This window comes from Helobdella robusta, assembly GCF_000326865.2.
Source record: "Helobdella robusta unplaced genomic scaffold HELROscaffold_1, whole genome shotgun sequence".
In the NCBI taxonomy this organism is placed as follows: Eukaryota; Metazoa; Annelida; class Clitellata; order Rhynchobdellida; family Glossiphoniidae; genus Helobdella; species Helobdella robusta.
Genome location: NW_008703570.1, coordinates 9308693 through 9330596, shown reverse-complemented (window position 1 = coordinate 9330596; position 21904 = coordinate 9308693). Strand labels below are relative to the sequence as shown.

The 21904-nt window shown below is 31.6% G+C and overlaps 3 protein-coding genes across 3 annotated transcripts; 1 reads left to right on the top strand and 2 right to left on the bottom strand.

Annotated features, from left to right (window-relative positions):
* Window positions 1–926: 926 nt before the first annotated feature.
* On the top strand, window positions 927–1566 carry HELRODRAFT_159360 (hypothetical protein; the record flags this gene model as incomplete). The annotated part of the gene is made up of 3 exons (XM_009011247.1): window positions 927–1067; window positions 1143–1352; window positions 1432–1566. The coding sequence occupies 3 exons, from the start codon at window positions 927–929 to the stop codon at window positions 1564–1566; spliced, it is 486 nt and encodes a 161-aa protein (XP_009009495.1).
* A 74-nt stretch (window positions 1567–1640) lies between these two features.
* HELRODRAFT_184843 (hypothetical protein) lies at window positions 1641–6833 on the bottom strand. Its single transcript, XM_009011246.1, has 14 exons — window positions 6706–6833; window positions 6466–6620; window positions 5279–5443; window positions 4939–5099; window positions 4735–4786; window positions 4408–4571; window positions 3925–4095; window positions 3571–3644; window positions 3335–3434; window positions 3141–3194; window positions 2730–2792; window positions 2582–2650; window positions 2373–2469; window positions 1641–2285 (listed from the first exon to the last, which is right to left on the bottom strand). Exons 1-14 carry the CDS (start codon window positions 6816–6818, stop codon window positions 2215–2217), a joined length of 1509 nt encoding a protein of 502 aa, XP_009009494.1. The 5' UTR covers window positions 6819–6833; the 3' UTR covers window positions 1641–2214.
* A 3456-nt stretch (window positions 6834–10289) lies between these two features.
* Window positions 10290–16359, bottom strand: HELRODRAFT_63547 (hypothetical protein; the record flags this gene model as incomplete). Its single annotated transcript, XM_009011245.1, has 8 exons — window positions 10290–10436; window positions 10932–11039; window positions 11551–11653; window positions 11961–12053; window positions 12231–12403; window positions 12997–13121; window positions 14035–14095; window positions 16234–16359. Coding segments are annotated over 8 exons (936 nt in total), but the record flags the coding sequence as incomplete, so codon positions are not given.
* Between the last annotated feature and the right edge of the window lie 5545 nt (window positions 16360–21904).

The window sequence follows — 21904 nt, the reverse complement described above, 5'->3', positions numbered from 1 at the left end:
TCAAATTGTTAATTGTTTCCATCTTTACAAAAAACATTTTGTTTGTTTAAGCATTTTGAGTGTTGTATGCAATAAGAATCATTGTTAAAAAATTTCAAAACTTAGCAAACAAATTTTTTGTTTTTTTTTTATATTCAATAATAAAACATGTTTTTGAAATTTTCCATCAACACAAAATTTTTTATCATGTTCAACTTCATCAATCTGAATTTAAATTTTTAAATTTATTTTGAGCCATCCGTGGTATGAAAACATTAAAAAATTTCAAGTTTTGTTTCTTCTGTTGCCAGATAATTATTTAAAAAATCGTTTTAAAGAAATTTTGGTAAAACGCAAATTTAAGACAATCTTTGAGAAGCACGCTCAAAACAGCGTTCTGAAGTATATAGATTCGCCACATCAAACGTTGCTGTTTAAAACATGCTCAACATTAAGTCAATAATCATTATTCATTGGACATGATAAAAAAAACGAAAATTAGATTTTTTGTAACATCAGCACCATGGATATATATATCTATGATCAGCACACAAAATGTCTGCGGCAGATGTGCTTTATTGAATGCTTTTTTAAATATTTGCTTTTGCTCTACAGTAAAAATATTTCAGTTGATTTTGTTTTAATTAACATTCCGGTATTGACTAAATAAAATATTACTTATTTTTTATAAAGTTTTAAGAAAGAAAAATGTATGTTTTCTAAATAGTCGAAACAAAATGAGTATTTATTTAATTTAATTCATATACACTTTTATTCATAATGTCTGAACAAAAAAATTCTCATCGATTGAAACTGTTAATTGAAGTGGCAAACAATAAATAACACACGAGCTAATAATTTTTCTATTTAAACATCTCTGTATTTTCATTTGCGTATGTTTAAACGGTTTTAATCATTCAGTTACCTTCCAGTTACTCATTAGCAATATGGCGAGAATTGTATCATCTGGTTTTGTTGCACTGTTGATGATTGCATTAACAGACTCCACTGTCTATATGGAAGACGAACATGAAATAGATTTTCTGGACTTTTTGGTGAACTCTTTTAATAGTAGAAAAAGTCACTCAGTAAGTTTTTTCGGAAATTTAATCAATTAAGACAAACAAATTTTCTAATTTTTTGAAAACTTTTACGACACAAAGAATAGTGACCCCAAGTTAAGTGAAGAAGCCGACAAGATTGCAGATGGATGTTCTGTCAGCAAAGGTTTATATGAATTGAATGGAGAAAATTTGACGGTCACAAGTTTCTCGAGATCGAGCAATCTCAAGCAGGCTTATTACGGATGGGCAATAGATTTTTTTATTGCTCAATTATGTAAGAAGAATTACTGCTTGCTACCGACAGATTCGGTAATCGTATTGAATATTTCTTCTGATGAGAAGTAATTTCTTGATAAGTTATATAACGTTCATAATTATTTACTTTCAGTATTATGGAGGAAACAAGTTTGACGTCGGTTGTGCGCACAATGATAAATGTAAAGGTCTCAAGGCCTTCGTCGTCTGCTTGTGGAGAGATAGGAAAATGGACTTTTACAAAGAAGTTCTATCTCAACCTAACTAATTAATTGGGCAGAATATAACATTAAGTTGAAATGTTTCACATGTTCACAAGCATAACGTTGAAATTTCTCATATGTTCACAAAACGTTGATTTGTCAAAATGTTCAGTTTAACATAAACATCTTTTAGTGAAATATCTAAAATGCTAAACATACAAATTTTAATGCTGGTATAAGAAACAATTCATTCAAAAAATCCAAAATTGTTCATTTTCATAACTTGCTTCAAAAAATAATGATAATTGATGAAAATAATAATAATAAAAACCTAAATCGCTTTAACTGCCAGATAACTGATTCAAACAATTTATCATTAAGCAATCATTTTCAAGTTGAATATTCACGTAATTTATTATTGTATCAGGGATAAAATAAACTTCCAACTTTGATAAAGCGCTGTTTAAAAGATACAAATGTATTGGTTAGTGTCGGTTTAAAACTAAGTCTTTCTTTGTATGATGTTAAAATATGGAACTTTATAAAAATATAAAGTTTTTGTAGCCATTTTGAGAACCTATTACAATAACTTTAAAAAAATTATACTCATTAATAAATATATAAAATTTATACTTATAAAAAATTATTTTCTAAATAAATATTTAAAATTTATACAATTAATTATAATGTCAAAAAATATTTCCGTTATAAGATTATTCTAATGGTGATAAGCTGCACTGCCTTGAGAATTCCTGTCCTTTGATGTGGAACCATTTGTTGCAAACTGAAAGCATAAAATAAAATCCCGATTGTAATGACCAAGAACAAGAGCTGCTGGAAGTTAAAGTGATATATCAATATTGAAACAAACCCCATTTTGTGCCAGATAATACGGGGCAGCCGGCATGTCTCGTCCTATAGTCACCCTCCCCATTCTTCAGTAGGTTGTACCAAATCGCACATGCTCGCTTGGAAACATTTTTGGAGTTAATTAATAAATGACCGTTTTTCAAGTTAAATAGGAAAAATTATTCATGAAATGATTTCGATTTGATATGAAAAATATATGATTGGTTAAACCTTTTTCGGAGTCAACCTAACACCAAGTTCATTGAATACTGTGGCTCCTCCAGCTTCTACGTCACTTATCTGATTTTTGAATCATTTAATTAAATTTCGTTAACTACTGGGAAACAATTTTGACATGGTAAATAAAAAAATGGCTGACGTAAAAAATGACGGTTGCTACTCGGTTGCCTCTCCATTCTTCAAATGTGCTCTCTTCATTCGGCTTTTGAAATAAAATTAACAAATTACTCTTTGAAACATTCGTAATTCAATAAATTACTTACGCATCAATGTATTATCAACATCATAAGTTTATTTAAAGTTAATAAAAAAATGTATGAATGATCAGTATAATGTACACCAGGTTTATATATTTATATACAAGGAATTTTTAGAACGAACGTGTTTGTAAATATGAATGTTTGAAACTTATCAATTTTTGAATGAAACGGCAGTAAAGTTACTTGATACTAGATGAATGTTGTAATCGAATAAAATTCAAACGTATAAATAGGAATGGGTTACAGGCAAAAAATGAAATTTTTTCTAACCATCAAATTTAATCACTTACCCTGGCAAAATCATAATGGGGTTCATATTGTCCTCCAATACCGTAATTGAGCACCTAAAATTTTTTATAAATCATATGTAGATGAAGATAACAAAAAAATATAATTTAAAACCGCAACATGAAGAAAAACTAAAAAACAACATAACAAAAAACATTGAAAAGTTGGAATTGAAAATAAGTGTGGTTTGTAGAACCTGTAAAAACTCGACGGTGTCAAGAGTAAGGTTAGACATGCCACTCGCTCTTCTAGCGATGCGTGCTATCAATGAATCACTGTGGTCCGACAACCAAGCTCTGTGAAGGATTGCAGATTAACGAATCAACATTCAGACCATGCTCTTATCAAATCATTTCACTAAAATCATTAAGTTAAGAAAAAAAATTTATTGCATAATCGTTGTTGAAAAATAAATTTCTTGTGGCAACAAACGTTTTGCTTGTTCTGTACTCTGGAAACTCTTCAGATTGTGTATCTGATAGCTGGAAAACGCCAGATCTGTGCAACTTAAAATTGAAAAACATATAGTTGAATCTTTCATCTAGATAATAATAAATATTCCAAATTCTATATTGAAAATCACTTCACATTTTGATAGCTTATAAAAAATATAAAACAACGGCAATTTTTTATAAATTTTATAAATTTATATAAATTTTGATAAAAACTTAAATAAAATTATTTATACTAAATAATTTGAAATATTTTTTGAAAATTTTCATTTACTAAATTTAAAAAATAAATTGAAAATTATTGTTAAAAAAAAAAATTGAAAAATGACTAAACCATCGGCATAGCTAAGTCCTTGACCTTCTGCATCTCCTTTTCAGAGATGGCGTCATGGTAGATGGCAATGGGCGGGTCGAAGTACATTAACTCCTCCTTCAATGGAGCGAGGTAGAACATGGGCTTGTGACGTTTGTACTGACACGTCAGATCTTTTTCGTGCGGGTACACCTAGCAAAGTAGTAAATATGTCGCCGTTAAATTTTTTGAAATGGGTTATAGGAATGTAAATATTAGATTATTAGATGTTTAATATTATATGTTGTTAGTTAAGTATTAATTTTGTTAAAATCAAAATAGTTATCTTTAACATATTAAATTTTTTTACGAAATTAAAAATAAATTTCTGATATTTTTACAAGACCATGTTTTGAAAAATGTTGTTACCTAAACTTGTTCTAAAAACATTAAACAAAGTCTATTAAGAGATGTAGTTTAATAATAATTTTAACGTTATTAATTCCAGAAACGAGCGGCACTAACGTGCGTTTTTTCTCCTCTGCAAAGTTTTTCATAATTGTTATAATCTGCGGTGTACTTGTGTTCCGGGAGACTTCTAATATTTTTCATTTCGGCATTGGGACTGATTTCACCAATCATTCTTATGTAATGATTCAGGTTGGATTTGGCCCTTTCGTTGTTTGGGTCTATGTGGACAAGATGAGTCATTCATTTAAAATGTAAAGTTTGGAGTTTTCATTAGAGTTTGTGGAATTAAATGAGGAAATTTTATCAGAATGCACTTCCTACAAAACGTACTTTAAATTGACAAATAACTGAAAATCCAACAACTGGTTAAATCTGTCTAACCCATAGTGAGCCATTCTTTTGTTAAGTTGTAAGCGTGGTGAACATTTCCTTGCTGTTGAAATCAAATGATATTAATAGATTCCATCAAATTGTTTGTAGAAACTAGTATTAGTTTTCTTATATACTATACGGATACTGCTGATGTCTAGAGATTGAAAAATGCACAATTACATTATTTGACTTCATACGAAAATAATTACAAACCCTATACATGGCGTAAGACAAATAGTCCAACGTTTTACTCCTGTCTGTGGTCTTAAAAGTTTCATTCTGATCACGCTTCAACGATTCATCCATCCAGAGTACGGCGTGATAGAAATCCTCGCGATTGTAAGCCACTAAACCGAGCTGGAAGCAATCATCAGCTGTTTTAATTTCAAGCACGTGCTTCTGATTTCTGAGTTATGTTAATTATCTTGAAATTTGTTTCCTTAAATAATAGTAGTTTTAAATATAATAGTAAATGAAAATGAATTGAAATTTAAAAATGACCAAAGAAGCGTTTAAACATTTGAAATTGACTAGTTAGACCAAATTTTTCTACCATTCATGTCTGGAGACTTGACCACCCCTTCAATCTTTCCTTTTGCAATTTCTGACGTCTGCAGGGCGTAGACATCCTGCAGTCTGAGAAGCGCCAGTGCTGACCCGGACAGATCTTCGCTGTCTGGGAACCAACTCGTCTGCGATGAAAGGCTAGACAAGAACTCTGAAGACGGAAATACACATTTGAAGATACTTTACTTTTCATTTTTTACATAAACTGCACTAAGTTTTGATAAAACTTCAATTAGTTTTATTTCAGTGGAATAGCTGCATAAATTAAACTTATTTGTAAGTTGAATAAAAAAAGATTTATAACAGGCAAAACTTTCGAAATTACGTTAATATGTACTGTATTACATTTATCATACTACAGAACGACTTCCTTATGACAAACTTCTATAAAACGAAAATCTTTATAGAACGAATTTTTTTATGTCCCATGGAATTTTACATATAAAACTGTTTCTATAAAACAAAATTAATTTCTCTATAACAAACAAAATTTATAAAAGTAAAAGAAATGTTCGACCAGTAAACAATCCATAAATTGACATGAGCGGCGATTTTGTACATTATTATTGTTTCATTTTTTAGTAATTTTTGGAAATTTTTCTTTGATTAATTTCAATAAAATCAAAATCATCGTTGCATGGAACAAAGAATAAATTTCACTTTTAATTTTTTTTTTACAATTACTATTACTTTACGTCAGGGGTGGGCAAACAACTGCCCGCGAAGCTATTTAGCTATTAGCCATGTTTGCCTAAAAAACGTCGTCAGCCAGGCATCATGACCAAAAAAGGAGCCACAAATTTTAAAAATAATTTTCCCTGGGTGGAAAAAAATTTGCTATTTAAGTTGTTATTTAAGTACATATGCGACCCTTCAAAGTAAAGTAATTCTCAATGCGGCCCTCACAGCAAAAAGTTTGCCTACTCCTGCTTTACGATATCAAAATAAATAATTGTTTTTCATTAATATATAACATTTAAACACCTTTTAAGCAACACAACAAAATTTTTAAAGGACGAATTTTTTTCATGGATCCATCAAATTTGTTAAACGGAGGTCCAAATGTAAATTATTTAAATTGACCATGGCTGAATGTAAATTATTTAAACTGATCATGGCTGAATGTAAATTATTTAAACTGACCATGGCTGAATATAAATTATTTAAACTGACCATGGCTGATATGCGGTTTGATGTACTGTTCAACTACGTTTGTCCAGTCGACGGCAAACCTCTTAACGAGGAGGTACGCGTTTACAGGGTTTGCAAGGTATTTCATTGGATCGTTCAGAGCTTGTTCGCTGTGATTTTCCAAGTCTCGTGCAATGCTGCGATAATTTTAATGAGCAATGCGTAATTCTGTTAGTTAACAAATTGTTTCGAGAAGCGAAACAAACAACCATTTCAAAGCACCTTTCCAATTTTTGTATCCGCAAAAGTTCCTTTCCTATATAAGATTTAAGTTCTTTAGCGACGGAGTTTTCAGCTCTTAAGGCTTTCGTAAGTTCCACCAACGCTGTGAACATATCTCTTCCGTCAACCTTCACAATGCAACTGACCAGCAAACTGGCCACTAACAATATTACCTTGTGTTTCATGTTGAATCTTCAATGAAAGATCTGTAAATCAGTGATCAATTGATATTTATTCTAGTAGCATAAACTGAAAACACAACTTGTTTTTTTTGCAAATTGGCCCAATAGTTATACTTATCAGAAGAACATATAAATTAGTACATGATTAAGTTGCAATAAAAATATTCAAATGCCTAAATGCGAATAATTAAAAAAACCTGAGAGATTTTTTTTCTTCAAAGCAATGACTTGAGCAGTTGGTGATAGTCAGACGAAAATTAATTCTCAGATTGAGAGATTATTAAAGAAGCAGTCGATAAAAAGTGTTTGTACATGACTCACCATGTGCACGTGGCAAGCAAATAAACTTCTTATCATTTAGTAGTGTCTCATAGATATCTATAGATCATGTATTTTTTTTAACGAAATCACTACTCGTTAATTAAAAATTTGCTCTCAAACGTCCTTTAAACGAAAATTATAAATTTTAAAAGAGTTTTAAACAAATCTATTTTGAAAGATAATAATGAATATACGTGACAAATGTAGTGTACTCCAGGTCTATATTTAAAGAGTACTCAAATAGACGCGTTCTACTAGAAAGCTAGCTCGCTCGTTCATTCACAGTTTAAATGGTGCTGCACGCTTGAAAGCATGCTAACACGACAATTCATTTGAATGGCAAGCTTCTTCTAATAAACCGGACAGCAACGTTGACATATAAGCAGGCTGACGACGTACGTTATTTACTCTTGTATCGCTATGTCTTGCAGTTTATTTTAATGTTAATTTTTAAAAATAGTAGCATGTTGCTTCATATGGTCATTATTGAGTATTTTCTAAATGTCATTAAATAGAAAATAATGAAAAGTGCAGTTGAGAAAATGGTTTAAAATTGGTATATATCCTCATTTGGAAAAGTATTTGCTGTCAAAATTCTTAAGGTCCAAGAGATAGAATTGCATTCTTCGAAAATAAAATTTTTCATTCGTAAAAATTATTTGAATGCGAACTACTAACATCTACACAACGTGTAATAGGCGAAACAAAAGAGGATGAAGATGATTATTGTGGCAGGTAGCATATGGAAGTGTTAAAAGTCGCAGGTGCAAAATTTAAATAAAACCTGAATTTTTTCATTAACATTACATCATCAAGGATCATTTATATATAGCACGCATTAAATATTCTCACGGGCGCTCTCAAATTCAAATAAACTCTACGTGACAAAACAAAAACAGCTGAAAAAAGAGTTAAAATATAAATGTTATCAATTCTTCTTGAACGACAGTAGAAGTCTTCTTACTGATGCAGTTATCTTGTTCTACGCAATAGGGCTAGCTACAGCATTGCTTCATTAACCTTTAATGTCTTTCGATTTAAGCTTTAATCAATCACAAAAAAATTTATAACAATTTATCGTCATTGCGATGATATTAAAAGCGAATGTCGATTTATTTTAATGTTTGTTTTCAAGAAAAGCAGCATGTTTCTATATAAATTTATTATAAAATTTGATCAACATTTTTTAAAATATAATAATAAAAAGGTGCAGTTAATAAAATAATAATAAAAATTTGTATAATGTCTTTCTGACTGCCATTATAAAAATGTTGGCAGTCAAACTTCTTGAAACCCCAAAAAGCATCCTTTAAGGATAATAATTTTCTTCCGTAAAATGTCGCAAATAAAGTTACCCAACTATTGAATTAATAATAACAAAACATAATATCGTAGCAATAGAAAAACATATTAACAAACGAATTGATGTTAATTTTCTATGATACCATTTAACGGCATCTACCGTCATAGATCTTATACTATGCCCATATATTTGCTTCGTAACATTGCATATATACAAATGTATATATTCACAAATAAGTTTCACAAAATAAACATTGACAGAATTGTATATGCATGTATATATTTACATATTAAGTTCAAACAGATTGAGCTAAAAATTATAGTCCATGAAAATATACGTTGAATTGAAAATATAAAATAATATAAAAATTATAAGACAAAACAAAATAATTATCCAAAAATATTATAATGTGAACTATTCTATATTTAAAATAAAAACACAAACAAACACAAGCAAACAAACAAACATTACTCTGTATATTGGTCTAATAAAAAAAACTATTCTGAACAACTATTTGTTTGATGACGAAAACAGTTTTTTTACTATATATAGAACCACAGAAGTAACTACAACAACGGCAATAACCATTCATTCCAGTTGCACATGAACAGTGTCCACAATGTCATCAATCTGAAATAATTGACGAACGTGTGCAGCGATCATCATTTTTATTGTATTTATATTTTCAGCAAACAAACACTCACACACGCACACACACACACACACACACACACGCACACACACACACACGCACACACACATACAATCTTACACGTAATCAGAGTACGTACAAACGAAGACTGACATTCACCGAAATTGATGACAAACCTGCCTGCATTCGTACTATGTATTAATGTTATTACACAAGTGCGACATTTTGTATTATGTTTTATGGCAAAATGCAAAATAGGAGAAGAAATAAAAGTTAATTTAGTTTTTGAATAGTCAATACGTAAAGCCATCCAAAATTTGTAAGAGTTTATTTAGCAGATAATGAATTTTTAACATCATCGGCATGGTTAGTAACGAATTTTACTTTAAAATTTGGAAATAGATTCTGAGTATTTATTAATCAAAAATAGGAAGAAATGAGCATCTTTTAGATGTTCCCACAAATTTTAAATAGTAGTCAAAATAAAAAAGCCTGTGGAAAAATTAATTGGAAAAATTTAGTGTAAAAATGTGAAGTGTGATATCATGTTGAGGATCTATCTGATGAGAAAATGCAAATGTTAACATAAAATAAGCAAGTTTCAAGTATTCGAGTAAAAAAACACGACGACGTACAGCTGTGACGTGCGTTTGCATGTGGGATGGAGGGCAGTAGATTAACTACAAACAATTTTGTAGTTCTAGTGAAATGCTATTATAAAAATTAATAACATCGAAAGTAAAGTAATAAAGTAATTAATTAATTAATTATTGATAAAGTAATTAATGAAGTAAACATTTGGCTCGTCAAATAAACGCTCTTCTTTTATAAAATAGATACGGTGTTTAACTATTTATTCAAATCAACACACGCACAACTCTCTTTAACAAACAAATTTTTCATCAAAATAAACACTTTTTTTTATCACAAACTACGCGTTAATATTTTGTTAGAAGTGTCTTACATGCAGTCCTCATTGGTTCAGAAAATAATAAGTATGTGATGTGTGTATTTTGATGTCTCAGTCATAAAATCCGTGCTGGTGGGTAAGGTGGGATATATGTCTATCTAAATGTTCATCATATACATACATACATACACATATGCAGTATATACAAAACATTGATTAGACAACCACACAACCGCAACAATATTTTTGTGGAAAATTTGGAGCGTGGAGTTGGTTGTCCTTTCCATAGATCCAGAATTTGATGGATTCCTGTTTCCACGCGTACGTGCACTCTGTCACTGGGATCATTTTCAGTTTTTGCCTCTGTGTATGTGGTGTGCGATGTCTGGTGATAATGTTTGGAGTAACGAAATTTTGTTACAAAAATGTTATGGGTGACTTCACGCCCAGCAACAGTTTGCAAATAACATTTATTTAATCCAGTTTGATATTATTATATTGTGATTAATCAACCAATATATCGTTTTAAAGTATAATTCTGAATTTATATCAAAACTAAATTAACTATTATTTCTATATATTATTAATTTCTGACTGGTGGGAATGTAATTTTTGGCTCATATTAACGCAACAAGTCGAATTATTGAGCATTCAAAATGTAATGGTGAAGGTTGTTGGCAGCGGTCTTTTTGTCAATGTGTTAATTATTACTGTCGTCACCCCAGAAGTTCAATAAATTTATTTTACTTATCATTTTTTAAAATAATTTAATATTATCATATTTGTGATTGTTGTATGAATAACATTAAACATTTAAAACCACCACTACCATGACCTCATCATTGTAACTCGAACAACCTGCATGATGATCCTGGCGTAGGAGTTGAAAGTTTTGATATGTTCCGACAGCAGCGCGTCTGACATGCAACATATCTCTTCTTCTGGGTGGTTCACTATGGGCCACACCTATACATACGGGTACGTTTCTTCATGTTCAAGCTTGTTTATGTAGGTTCTTTTGCATATATAAATAAGTTTGTAAGGTTATTTGTGTATGGAATAAAAAATAATTCGTAAGTTAAAAAATTTGATTTTGTTAGATTAGCAGTTTATTACGTTGTTAGCAACCCATTTTTATTAATATAAGCAAAAAAGTTGCTTAAAAAGGTATGGTTCGTTTTCAAAATTAGTTTCTGTTGTTTCCATCACTCGAATGCATGTTTGTATGCTGTCACGTTTGAATACGCAATTCTGTGTCTATCAGATGTGTATGGGTGTTTAATTCCAAAATTTTTTTTAAACAAATATCTGGCTAGGCATTCCTGGAAAAAAACTCATTTTAATTATTCACTCTGACCTAGGAAACATATCTGAATAATTTTGCACAAAATTTGTGAAAAATAACTGTAATCACAGTTTTTACATAAATAAAAGTTATTAATTTATATTATTATTAAAACTTAATTTGTGAACGTACCCTGGGCTGTGTTTGCTGAAAAACTTGGTAACCCTTGACCTCTTTGAGAGCCTCATTCAACAGCTGACTTCGATTGATCATATGCTCAACGCTGTTGTTCGAACTTTGTGTGCAATAGTGAAAATAAAAAAAATAGATACCATTTTTGTTATATTTATCCATTTTTTCGTTTATTATTTCCTACAATATTTTAGAACAAATTTTCAACATTAATTAATTTTGACTAAGATAAAAAATCCATATGGAAACAAGATGGAAATTTAATTTGAAATCGAATTTTACTGAATAATCAAGCTAGTAAACGGCAAACATTAATATTTTATGAAAGAAACAACGCAATAACATTTTTATATTGTTGTCAGTAAGAGAAAGAAATGTGTGATGATGAAAAGATGATGAGAAGTACAAACTATTCAATTCTGATGTTGATAAAGCACTTGAGATACTTGAAACCCAGGCAAGTCTTGCAGGCCACCCGCCCATCCCCACCGCACGAGGGACATCTAGAGAGCGTTTTTAAGAAGGAGGAAGATTTTTAATCATATTAAACAATAAAAATGGCATACTCAAGGTTTGGAAATTATTTCAGCCATTGAATTATTTTAGTCATCAATCGTTAAAATAGTTTTGGTTTATTTTTGAGTTTATATAACTATGTGGAAATGAATGAGTAGCCTAACCTCTTCCTTCCAGTGCCTCTACACCTCCAGCAGGAATCCATGTGCCTGGGGCCTCTGGAGTCCGTCAGCTTCATGACGTTGCCTGACCCGTGGCACGATATGCACCTCTTGAAGCCCCTGCCTAAACAGTTGAAGCACCTCACACAACCCTGACAACCGCAGGCTGTGCATGTCTGCAGTGGGATAAGTTCACTCTGATAATTAAGAATATTGGCACAAAGTTTTCTGTAAACGTGTACATAAGATACGTTGAGAGAGAACACTGCAGAACTTCAGTGAATATTTATTATTATTTATTAACATAACTTATTACAATTAAATAAATGAATATATTAGTAGGAATGAATCATCAGGTGCACATACATTCTCATATTTTTTCACATTTTTATCGCTTTTAGCATCATGCTCTAATGATCCCAGCAAACACGTCAGTTATAATAACGCGTTGAAACAATTGCACAAATATTTTCTTCAAGTGCAACAATGCCTTCGTGTTCAGACTCGTAAGTTTGAGCAGACATTTGTACATAAAAATCATAACGTAACATAACATCCTATCGTTTCAAAGTTATTTCATTTTTTCATACTGTCATTATTGTACAGTCACTTTCTGACGCACTCGTTGAAACAAAAACACAAACACAGACATAGAGGCGGGTTAATAAAAATAATATTAAATACAACACCAAAATAACAACATAATCAAGCAAGCATTGAAACAGACAGATAGACAGGCAGGCGGGCAAACACAGACAGGCAAACTTACAACAATGGTTGCAGTGTGCGGCACTTCCATCAGATGTATCTCGTCGTGGAACATTTGGTTGGGGTGGCAGTGGATCTCCCATGGTGAGGGGGGCATTCCATTAGCAGGGGAGTCTACGTACTGGCCTGAGGTCATTGTAAATTTTAAGTTTTTTTAAGGCTATCACTCTGGCGCGTTTAATTAAAAAATAAAAATCTCAGAAGATTAATTGAAAGAGCGTGAATGGCTATTTGTTTGTAACAAAATGTTTACAATAAATGTTCAAAAACTTTTGAGTTATTGAGTAGACAAACATCTAGCAACTTTAAGAACAAATATTAGCATGCAAATAAACACGTCATGCACAAATTGGATTGGTGTTAGCAAGTGCATTCATGTGCACTGCCCGACATCTGGCAACCGATTTAACGAAGTAAATAAAACATTTTACGTTTTATTTTAAATTATTATATATTTAGATATATCACTGATATATTTTGTGTGTTCATGCAAATAAATTAATACATTAATACTTATTCAATTCATATTCTTCGATATAGTCAAAATTAATAAAATGAAAATGTTTTAATGTTAAATATCAACAGAAAAACAACGCCAAGAAAATATCATTTTGGGAAACTTTCAAGGACAAATTTTTATGAACATCAAATAGACTTAATTTAGAACACATAGGAACGCTACATACGTCCAACCAAGCTATTATTTATTTCTATGTTCAAGTTTCAAAAATATATTTAAAAATAGACATCAAAAGTTTAATTAAAAGGAACCAACAAAGAAACAAAGAAACTTTTGAAACAGAATCGATAGCAATTTAATTAAACGAACTAAAAGACTTATCATTCATAAAAAAAGTTTAATTATAACTTTTATATGAAAAAAAAGTAGAAAAAACATACTAAAAATATTGTATTATGAATAAATGAATGAACGAACAAATGATCAAACGAATGAATGTTTAAAATTAAATTAGTAAAGAAACAAATGAATGAACGCACGAACGAAAAAAGGAATGAACAGCACTATATTTAAACTGACCACTGTAGGGTTCTTGCTCCCATGATGTCATCCTTGTCTCAATGTACGTCTCCAATGTGTACTGATGCAATTGTTACAAACGCCATTTTTTATTTTAATTTAATTTTTAATTTATCTCAGTCAATCAATAAATTAATTTGTTTAAAAAACGCTCTTTCCGCGATGTTCAGCAGGGCTTCTCAAAAAATTTTGCAAACAGATAGGTCTTGAGATCCGCTCTGAACTTCGTAAGTGGTGGAGAAGAAGTCAGAGAAGGAGGTAAGGATTTTCAGAAAAAACGGCCAGAAAAAACAAATGCAGATTTAGCAAAAGAGTGTTTAAAAAGAGTTAAAAAGAAAAGAGAACAAGAAGACGATCGTAAACCGTCTATTTAAAGAATAGAGTGTAGAATCAGAAAGATCTTTGTAGAATGAGTTACAATGATCAATTCTTAATAAATCTAAAAAAGCAACAAGAAGGAAAAGAGTAGGATCATCAAGAAAAAGCAAAATTCATTTTATTCTACGTAGATGAAAGTAAGAACTTTTAGCAACACTATTAATCTGAAAAGAAAAAGACATGCCAGAATCACAGATAAAGCTTAGACATCAAGAGTTTTAGAATTAGGTAAGGTATTAAAAAGAATAGTAATAGAGTGTTTAGATAAATAAAAACAAATTAATTCAAATTTTAAAGTTTAAGTTTAAGACACATGGAGTCAGATCAAGCAATAATTGAAAATAGACATAGAGATTGATCATGAAGAACACTATAAAGATTAGATGGAGGAAAAGATAAATATAAGAATCATCAGCATATAGTTGACTAGTGAAAGAAAAACCATTAAAAATACAAACGAGGTAGTTCAGAAGTATAGAGTATAAATAGTAAAGGGCCAAGGATAGAACTCTGAGATACCCAAAAGTAAGAGTAGAGGAGTTAGAAGTAGAATTAATTTTATTTTATTTTACTTTTCTTGTACTTCTTCATAATTGTTTTGGAATGAGCACAGTTGAATCATTAGTAACAGGTCTATATAACTTTGACCGATCGATTAATTGATTGATCACTAAACATCACAAAAGCATTATAAATTATTGCATACATTATTAAAAGAAAAGATTTTGGCAATATTTATTTAGTGAAATCATTTTATGTGTTGTTGGGTGAGTTGAATGGTCATGTGGGGGCGGATGCAGACGGTTATGAAGGTGTACATAGAGAATGGGGAATGAGGAATGAGGAAGGGCGTAGAGTGTTGGAGTTTATGGATGCACATAGCATGGTGGTGGGGAATACCTGGTTTACAAGGGAACCAACACGATTAATTACATATAGGTCAGGGGAGCATAGGTTAATGATAGATTATATGTTGATAAGGGCGAAGCATAGAAAGTATGTAAGGAATGTGAAGGTGAATGTTGCAGCATAGTATGGTTGTGATGGATGTGGCTTCAAAAGCAATGGGGAGGAGGAAGAAAGATAAGTTTGTTATTTTAAAAGGACTAGGAGTTTTATGATAAATGAAAAGTTTTTCATTTCAACTCAGTAAGCAAAACAAATTATTTTCTTAATAAAATACCGCAAAAATACTATTTTATGAATTATCTTTGCAATGCAATGCAATCAAACTAGGTCTCTATGTAACTCATCTTTCAAACAACAACTTAACTTCCTGAGTCTGGCATGTATTGCGAATGACAAATGTGGTGATCCCATTTAAGAATCTAGGAATAAAATTATTAACTATCTCTGACATCACTGACTTGCATATAGCAGTTTTGTGAAGCCCCGCAATGAATTTATTTCATCATCAAAATATCACCACAAGCGTTGATGGTATTTTTTGATAGCTGTCTTCTGAAATGAATGCAGTAGCAATTAATTGTGTATTGATTGCTGCATGATTGCAAGCCATGCATCAATCTTCTTATTTGTTTGTACGAACGAAAAATATTTTCATTCTGTTTTCCTTTTCATTTGCTCATGCTCATATATTCATTCACTCTCTATCACTCGCTCACTCACTCACTTGCTCACTAACTTTCTCTTCACTCCCACACACACAGACCACACACACAGACCACACACACACACGCACCCACACACAGATCACCTAGACACACACACACACACAGGCATACACACACACCACACACACAACTTACGTGAATACAAACAAACCCTCACGTGATCACCATCGTAAAAATAACTCCTCACGTGATATACATTGGAAGACGTCATTTTCTGCAGAACCATGTCTTTAATGACTGACTTGTCGTAACAGCAACGCTGAGCAATTAAATCGGAGAATACTTTTCTGGCTTCTGATTCACTGATATGTGGGTCACTGGTTTTGTTGGGTTGACGTGAAAATTATCAAAAATGAAACTTAAACGATTGATTTACCATAAATCATTGGAATTTTCAAAATTGAAAGGTGCTTAACTTGATAGCCAACTAATCACAAGTTTAGAAAATTATATGAATTCCGTATTTTTGTCGTTTTTCGTAACAGCGCTAAATCCATCAAGATAAAAACTGAAATTTCAGAAAAACAAACAAAAAAAATTTTTTACTTTAGGGTTTTTTCATCAGATGTCACAAAGTTTTCCATTGGAAGAATTTCAACGGAAGGTGGTGGTGGAATGAATGGCGCTGAACCTTCAATTAATAATTTTTAATATATTTATTGTATTAATTATTTTATTTATAATGTCAACGAATAAAATTATTTTTTATGTATAAAAAAGCAAATAAATCTTTTCTCGAAAGTTTTGCACAAAAGAGTTCCGCCAGCTTAAAATAGAAGTGAGAATGAATGTTTAGACGCACACATGTGCCTTGCAGCGGACTTCACGTTTGTAAGCAATTTGTCACGCTTTCTTTGTAAAGCATTTCTGAAAATTAAAATAGTTTTTTTTTACTTTGGAAATAAAAGTTCCAGCAGAAATATTTCACATTTGTCACATCTCCCACAGTTAATACTGCCTTAGCTGTTGTAATATATTTTTCTGCTGAAAAATTTTTCAAAGAAAACTATGTTTGCGAAAAACGTTGCAAAAAATATTTGAATCTTTGAAAGTGCATGCTTTTCAAAGTTTAGATTTTCTTGTAACTATGTTTGAGATATTTAAAATTTCAATTTCAATAATTTTCAAAAAAAACTATTGTTTTTAGTTTTTAATAATTAATTGATGGATATTTTCCTGTCACACGTTATGCGAATAACTGATATGGCTGAAATAATCATACTCACGAATTTATTTCCTAATTGCCCAAACAAGGCTCTACAACAAGATCTTTTTCAGCGCTTCCAGATAACCATTCACGTTTTTGTCTGAAAGTGATGTTTACCATAAAAAAGACAATTTTTCTGTATAAAAAGCAAATAAACCTTTTAACAAACATTTTTCACTTAGCAAAAGAGTTTCGACAGCTTAGAATGAAAAAGAGAATGAATGTTGAGGGACACACATGTGTCTTGAAGCAGGCTTCACGTTTGTAAGCAATTTGTAAGCAAGATGTGATATGTATCAATCGACTAGTTAATTATGAAAACTTTTAATTACGTTTTTTTCAATATTTTTTGCAACAGCACCAAAATCGTCGAAACAAACTTTTGACAAAATTGGACACCCGCCCTAGGTGCCAGATGCATATTCTTAAGCCTTAATTAGCCTCAAGCGTTTCCCTAATTGTAATGAGGGTATATTTTAACAAGATTGAATGAAATGTTATTTATTATTAGTAGCAGCAATTGTTGTAAATTTTAAAAAGCAGTACAAATTTTTCATCTTCGGCGGACTCTTCTAATTTAACTTAAACATTCACCTAGCAAAAATTATTTTAAAAAAAACTGACAAAAAATACGAACCGTCGTCATAACAAGCAATAGCTTCGTATCCGATGATGACAGGTAGAAGAGAAACTTGAACAGGGATAGATGTTGGCTCGGGACCCGTCATATCTTCCGGAACATCGGATGAGGGTAGGTCGGGACCAGTATACATCGGTGTGTCTCCTTGGGTGGGCTGCCAAGCTGTTCGTGTGGTGTGGTGTGCTGGGTGTGATGTGGTGTGGTATGGAGGGATGTGGTTTCATTGTTGCGAATGTTCTCAATGAATGTTGACTCCGATAGAGTAGTTGTTGTGTCTGTCGGAATGGTTGGTGTTTAGGGTGTGGTGTGATAATTTGTTGCTTAAATCATGTAAAATATACTTATACAATGATTGTAATAAATATGTGATTAAAATTTAAACGACAAGAAAATTAGAATTATGAAATTGAAAGATGCCATTAAATATGATAACATTGAAAATTATAATATGAAAAATGATGATGCTATCGAAGATGATGAAAGATCGAGTTACGAGAAACATAACGGTCATAAATCTGCGCATAATGGGAAAGCTGGTCTACCAAGTTGACGTTTATTAACGTTGATATAAAGGGAGACTGAGAAAAGACGAAAATGATGATGATGATGATGATGAAGATGATGATGATGATGATGGGGTTGATGGTCACACTGATGGTGATGATGACATAGACGATGATGACGATGAATAATAATGACGGTGACGATAATGTTGAAGAAGAAGATGAATTTGATGATGACGACGACGACAACGATGATGATAATAAGGAAAACAAATTGGAAAATGGCAATAGTAATAATGATAAATTTTAAATAAATGGATGACATTAAACGATAATAATGGCGACCATGAAACTTAACTATTTTTCATTTTTTGTTCAATTGTTCAAAATTCAATCTCGAATGACTTCATTAACGTCATCAACTCTGTCATCTAGAAAAAACGTCGCTTATACCTATTGTTCGTTCATGTCAGTTCAAAAAAAAACCTGCTAAGTACTTACTAGTCTTGATTCGTTCGCTAATTGTGAATAGTCAGCCTTGATTTCTGTACTAAGTTTGTCAAAACCATCACAAATTCTAACATAAGTTTTATTACTACTAACTAAGTACTACTATTTTACTACTATTATTAATAAAAAGTTATTATTATTACTGATATTATTATTACTGATATAATTATTATTAGCAGTAGTAGAAGTAGTAGTAGTGGTAGTTGTTATAGTAGTAGCATTAGTGGTAGTAGCAGTAGCAGTAGCAATAACAGTAGTAGTTGCAAAAAATAAAATATTTTTTTCTAACGTAATTTTTGTACAGCACTGAAATCGCTACCATTTTGTAGCACTGATCAACGTTGCGGTCATCATCATTTTCTTCATTCTCAAAGATTGTTTGATATGATATTCATCATCAACAGCATCATCAAATGTAGTCATCATCTTCATCATCAAAGCCATCATTGATCATAAGATATGATTCTGGTTTCTCCAAGATGAGATTATTAAAACATCCTGTCATCTTACCCCTTACATATCATGCTTAATTACCGATGCAATCATCAACCACCCCCATCATCATCGTCATCGTCACCATCTACCTACTCACGTCAGCATCACCAACATCATCCTAAACCTCTTACATTATCTTTTTCATCATGCGTTCTATGCCAACATTCATTATTAAAAGTGCCAACCTTGGAATGTTTTTATGATTTATTACAAAATTCATTTCCAGTTCATAAAACAACCGTTCACAAATTTTTTGCTTTAATGTTTGTTTTATCTTTCGAAAAAGTCACTTTTGAGACCTTTTTTTAACGTTCGTATATTTAAGGCGTTTGTGTAGTTAAATTTAACAGGTCTATAAGTTTAGTACGTCTCTATTTTAACAGGTTTCTATGTTCAAGAAGTTTGTGTGTTTAACAGGTTTGCATGTTTTACAATTTTGTATGTTTGACACTTATTCATAGTTTGTTCATTTTAATGTTCAATAAGTTTCTATGTTTAATGTGATCATAAACTTACTTGCTTATATGGGCATGAATAGATTTTGCACGATCACTTACTTGTTTTACAAATTTCTAAGGTTTACAAAACGTTCAAAATATATTTCACAGACTGTTTCCAATGAAATTGATGTTTTTATGACATTTTGTTGCGTTCCTTTCATAAAAAATGGGAAAAAACGTGTAGGCTGTAAAAGCATGGAAAGGAGTGAATGAATGATTGGTGACGTCACGGTACCAGCTGGACGCAAACATGGATTTTTATATTTGCCAACCACTTACGGCTTCCCTTAAACATTACAGACACGCACAGATATGAACAACAAAAGCATGAATGAATTCCATCCAATATTCAATTAAGTGCCATCACATTCGCACGCATGCATGTTCGTGCACTCCGTTCGTTGAAATAGAAGCCGAATAAATTATTCAGAATTTATGCTCGTGATAATGCAGGAAAAAATTTAATTTGAAGAAAAAAGGAAAATTTATTTCTTTGCAAAATTACAAACATTTTTAAGAAGAGCACGGAGAGGAGTGTTTGTGCAATATTGATTAGAAGTCTGTTCATGTGGGCATCAGAATGCTTTATGCGGCTTAGGCAGATTAGTCAATTAGGAAAGGAAGGCAATAAAATAGGCGAATGTACTTCTGAATTTTAATGTTATTTATACCTCCGCGAGTTAGCAATTTTTATTATATAGGTACTCGCTAGCGGTGTAACGTGTGCAATCATAAAATATAATTGACAAATATTAACTCCAATAACATAAATGCACGAGCATATGATTTTTCATCTCAACAATATTCATTTAGATTCAAATAATTAGTCAAAACACACACATACATTACATCGGAAAATTTGTGTTTTTGTGTGTTGTGTTTTATACATACACGTGTGTGTAATATACAGATCTGTAAACGCACACATAATCATACAGGCGTCAAGGCACATAGGCGCCATGACACATAAGCATGAGCAGGAGCAAGTAATCAGGAACTGCAGAAATAGTTCTTCGTCAATCGATAAGCTGGTGTGAGCCACATTAATGTGCAGAAATGTGCAACGACGCGATAGGAAAGTGGGGCGGATGAAACTTCTCAAAATGGTGGTTACGTCAGTCGTGATGGAATGTGATGTAGTAGTTGGCGTAATCTGGAGAAATAATGGGATGTGATGTGGTGCACGATATGTAGTGAGATCTAATTGTCTAATGGGATGGGACAATTTGATATCTGCAATGTTATTTTGAGATGCGGCTACCGTGATATAATACAGTATAATACTGTAATATAGTGCTATATCATGATGTGATGTAATTCTTTGATGTAATGTAGTGTATGACACAATGGAAAAAGTTAATGTTGTCATTTGTCGAAGGCCAACCTCTGATATGATACATTTCCTGTCATGCACGCGCTCCCAAATGTGTATCAATTTAACATTGACAAAGCATGGACATAAATAACAGTACGTGATCAGACGCAATCTTTTTGATGCAAATTATTATTGCATCTGCTGTCATGCACATCCCTCAAATGAGATCCATACAAATTAGTTACAACTAAATAAGATGAAATTAGTGCAGCCGTTGATAAACATTAAAAACAATATGTGAACCAACCGAGAAAAAATGTGAAAAAATCTTTTCGTATCACGCGCAACTTGCGTTATTTTTACGCTTATTGGCATCTTATTACATGCAATGCGTCTTTTTCGCTTATACTCCTGAGAAATACTCAAAAGATCTCAATATAGTTAAATATTTAAATATCAATTTTCGACCAGACGATGTAATAAACGAAATAATTGGAACTTAATAAAACTGACGCCAGTCCGTGATTTTTAATTTTATGAAAATTGATATTAAATATTTTACTCTAGCTTTGTTTGGGTGAATTTAATGAAAAGACTTTAAGTTTGATTTAGGGACAGATATACATCTAGTTGGTCAAACTAACGACCAAGCCAATTGATGTGACAGGCTTGTGTATTGATATAAATA

Coding starts and splice junctions, on each gene's coding strand:
- HELRODRAFT_184843 (XM_009011246.1), bottom strand. CDS start 6,818: ATGTTCACAGCGTTGGTGGAACTTACGAAAGCCTTAAGAGCTGAAAAC. Junction 5,444..6,465: donor CAAACCGCATATCAGCCATG/GTCAGTTTAAAT, acceptor TTCCGTCTTCAG/AGTTCTTGTCTAGCCTTTCA. Junction 3,435..3,570: donor GAGTACAGAACAAGCAAAAC/GTTTGTTGCCAC, acceptor AATCCTTCACAG/AGCTTGGTTGTCGGACCACA.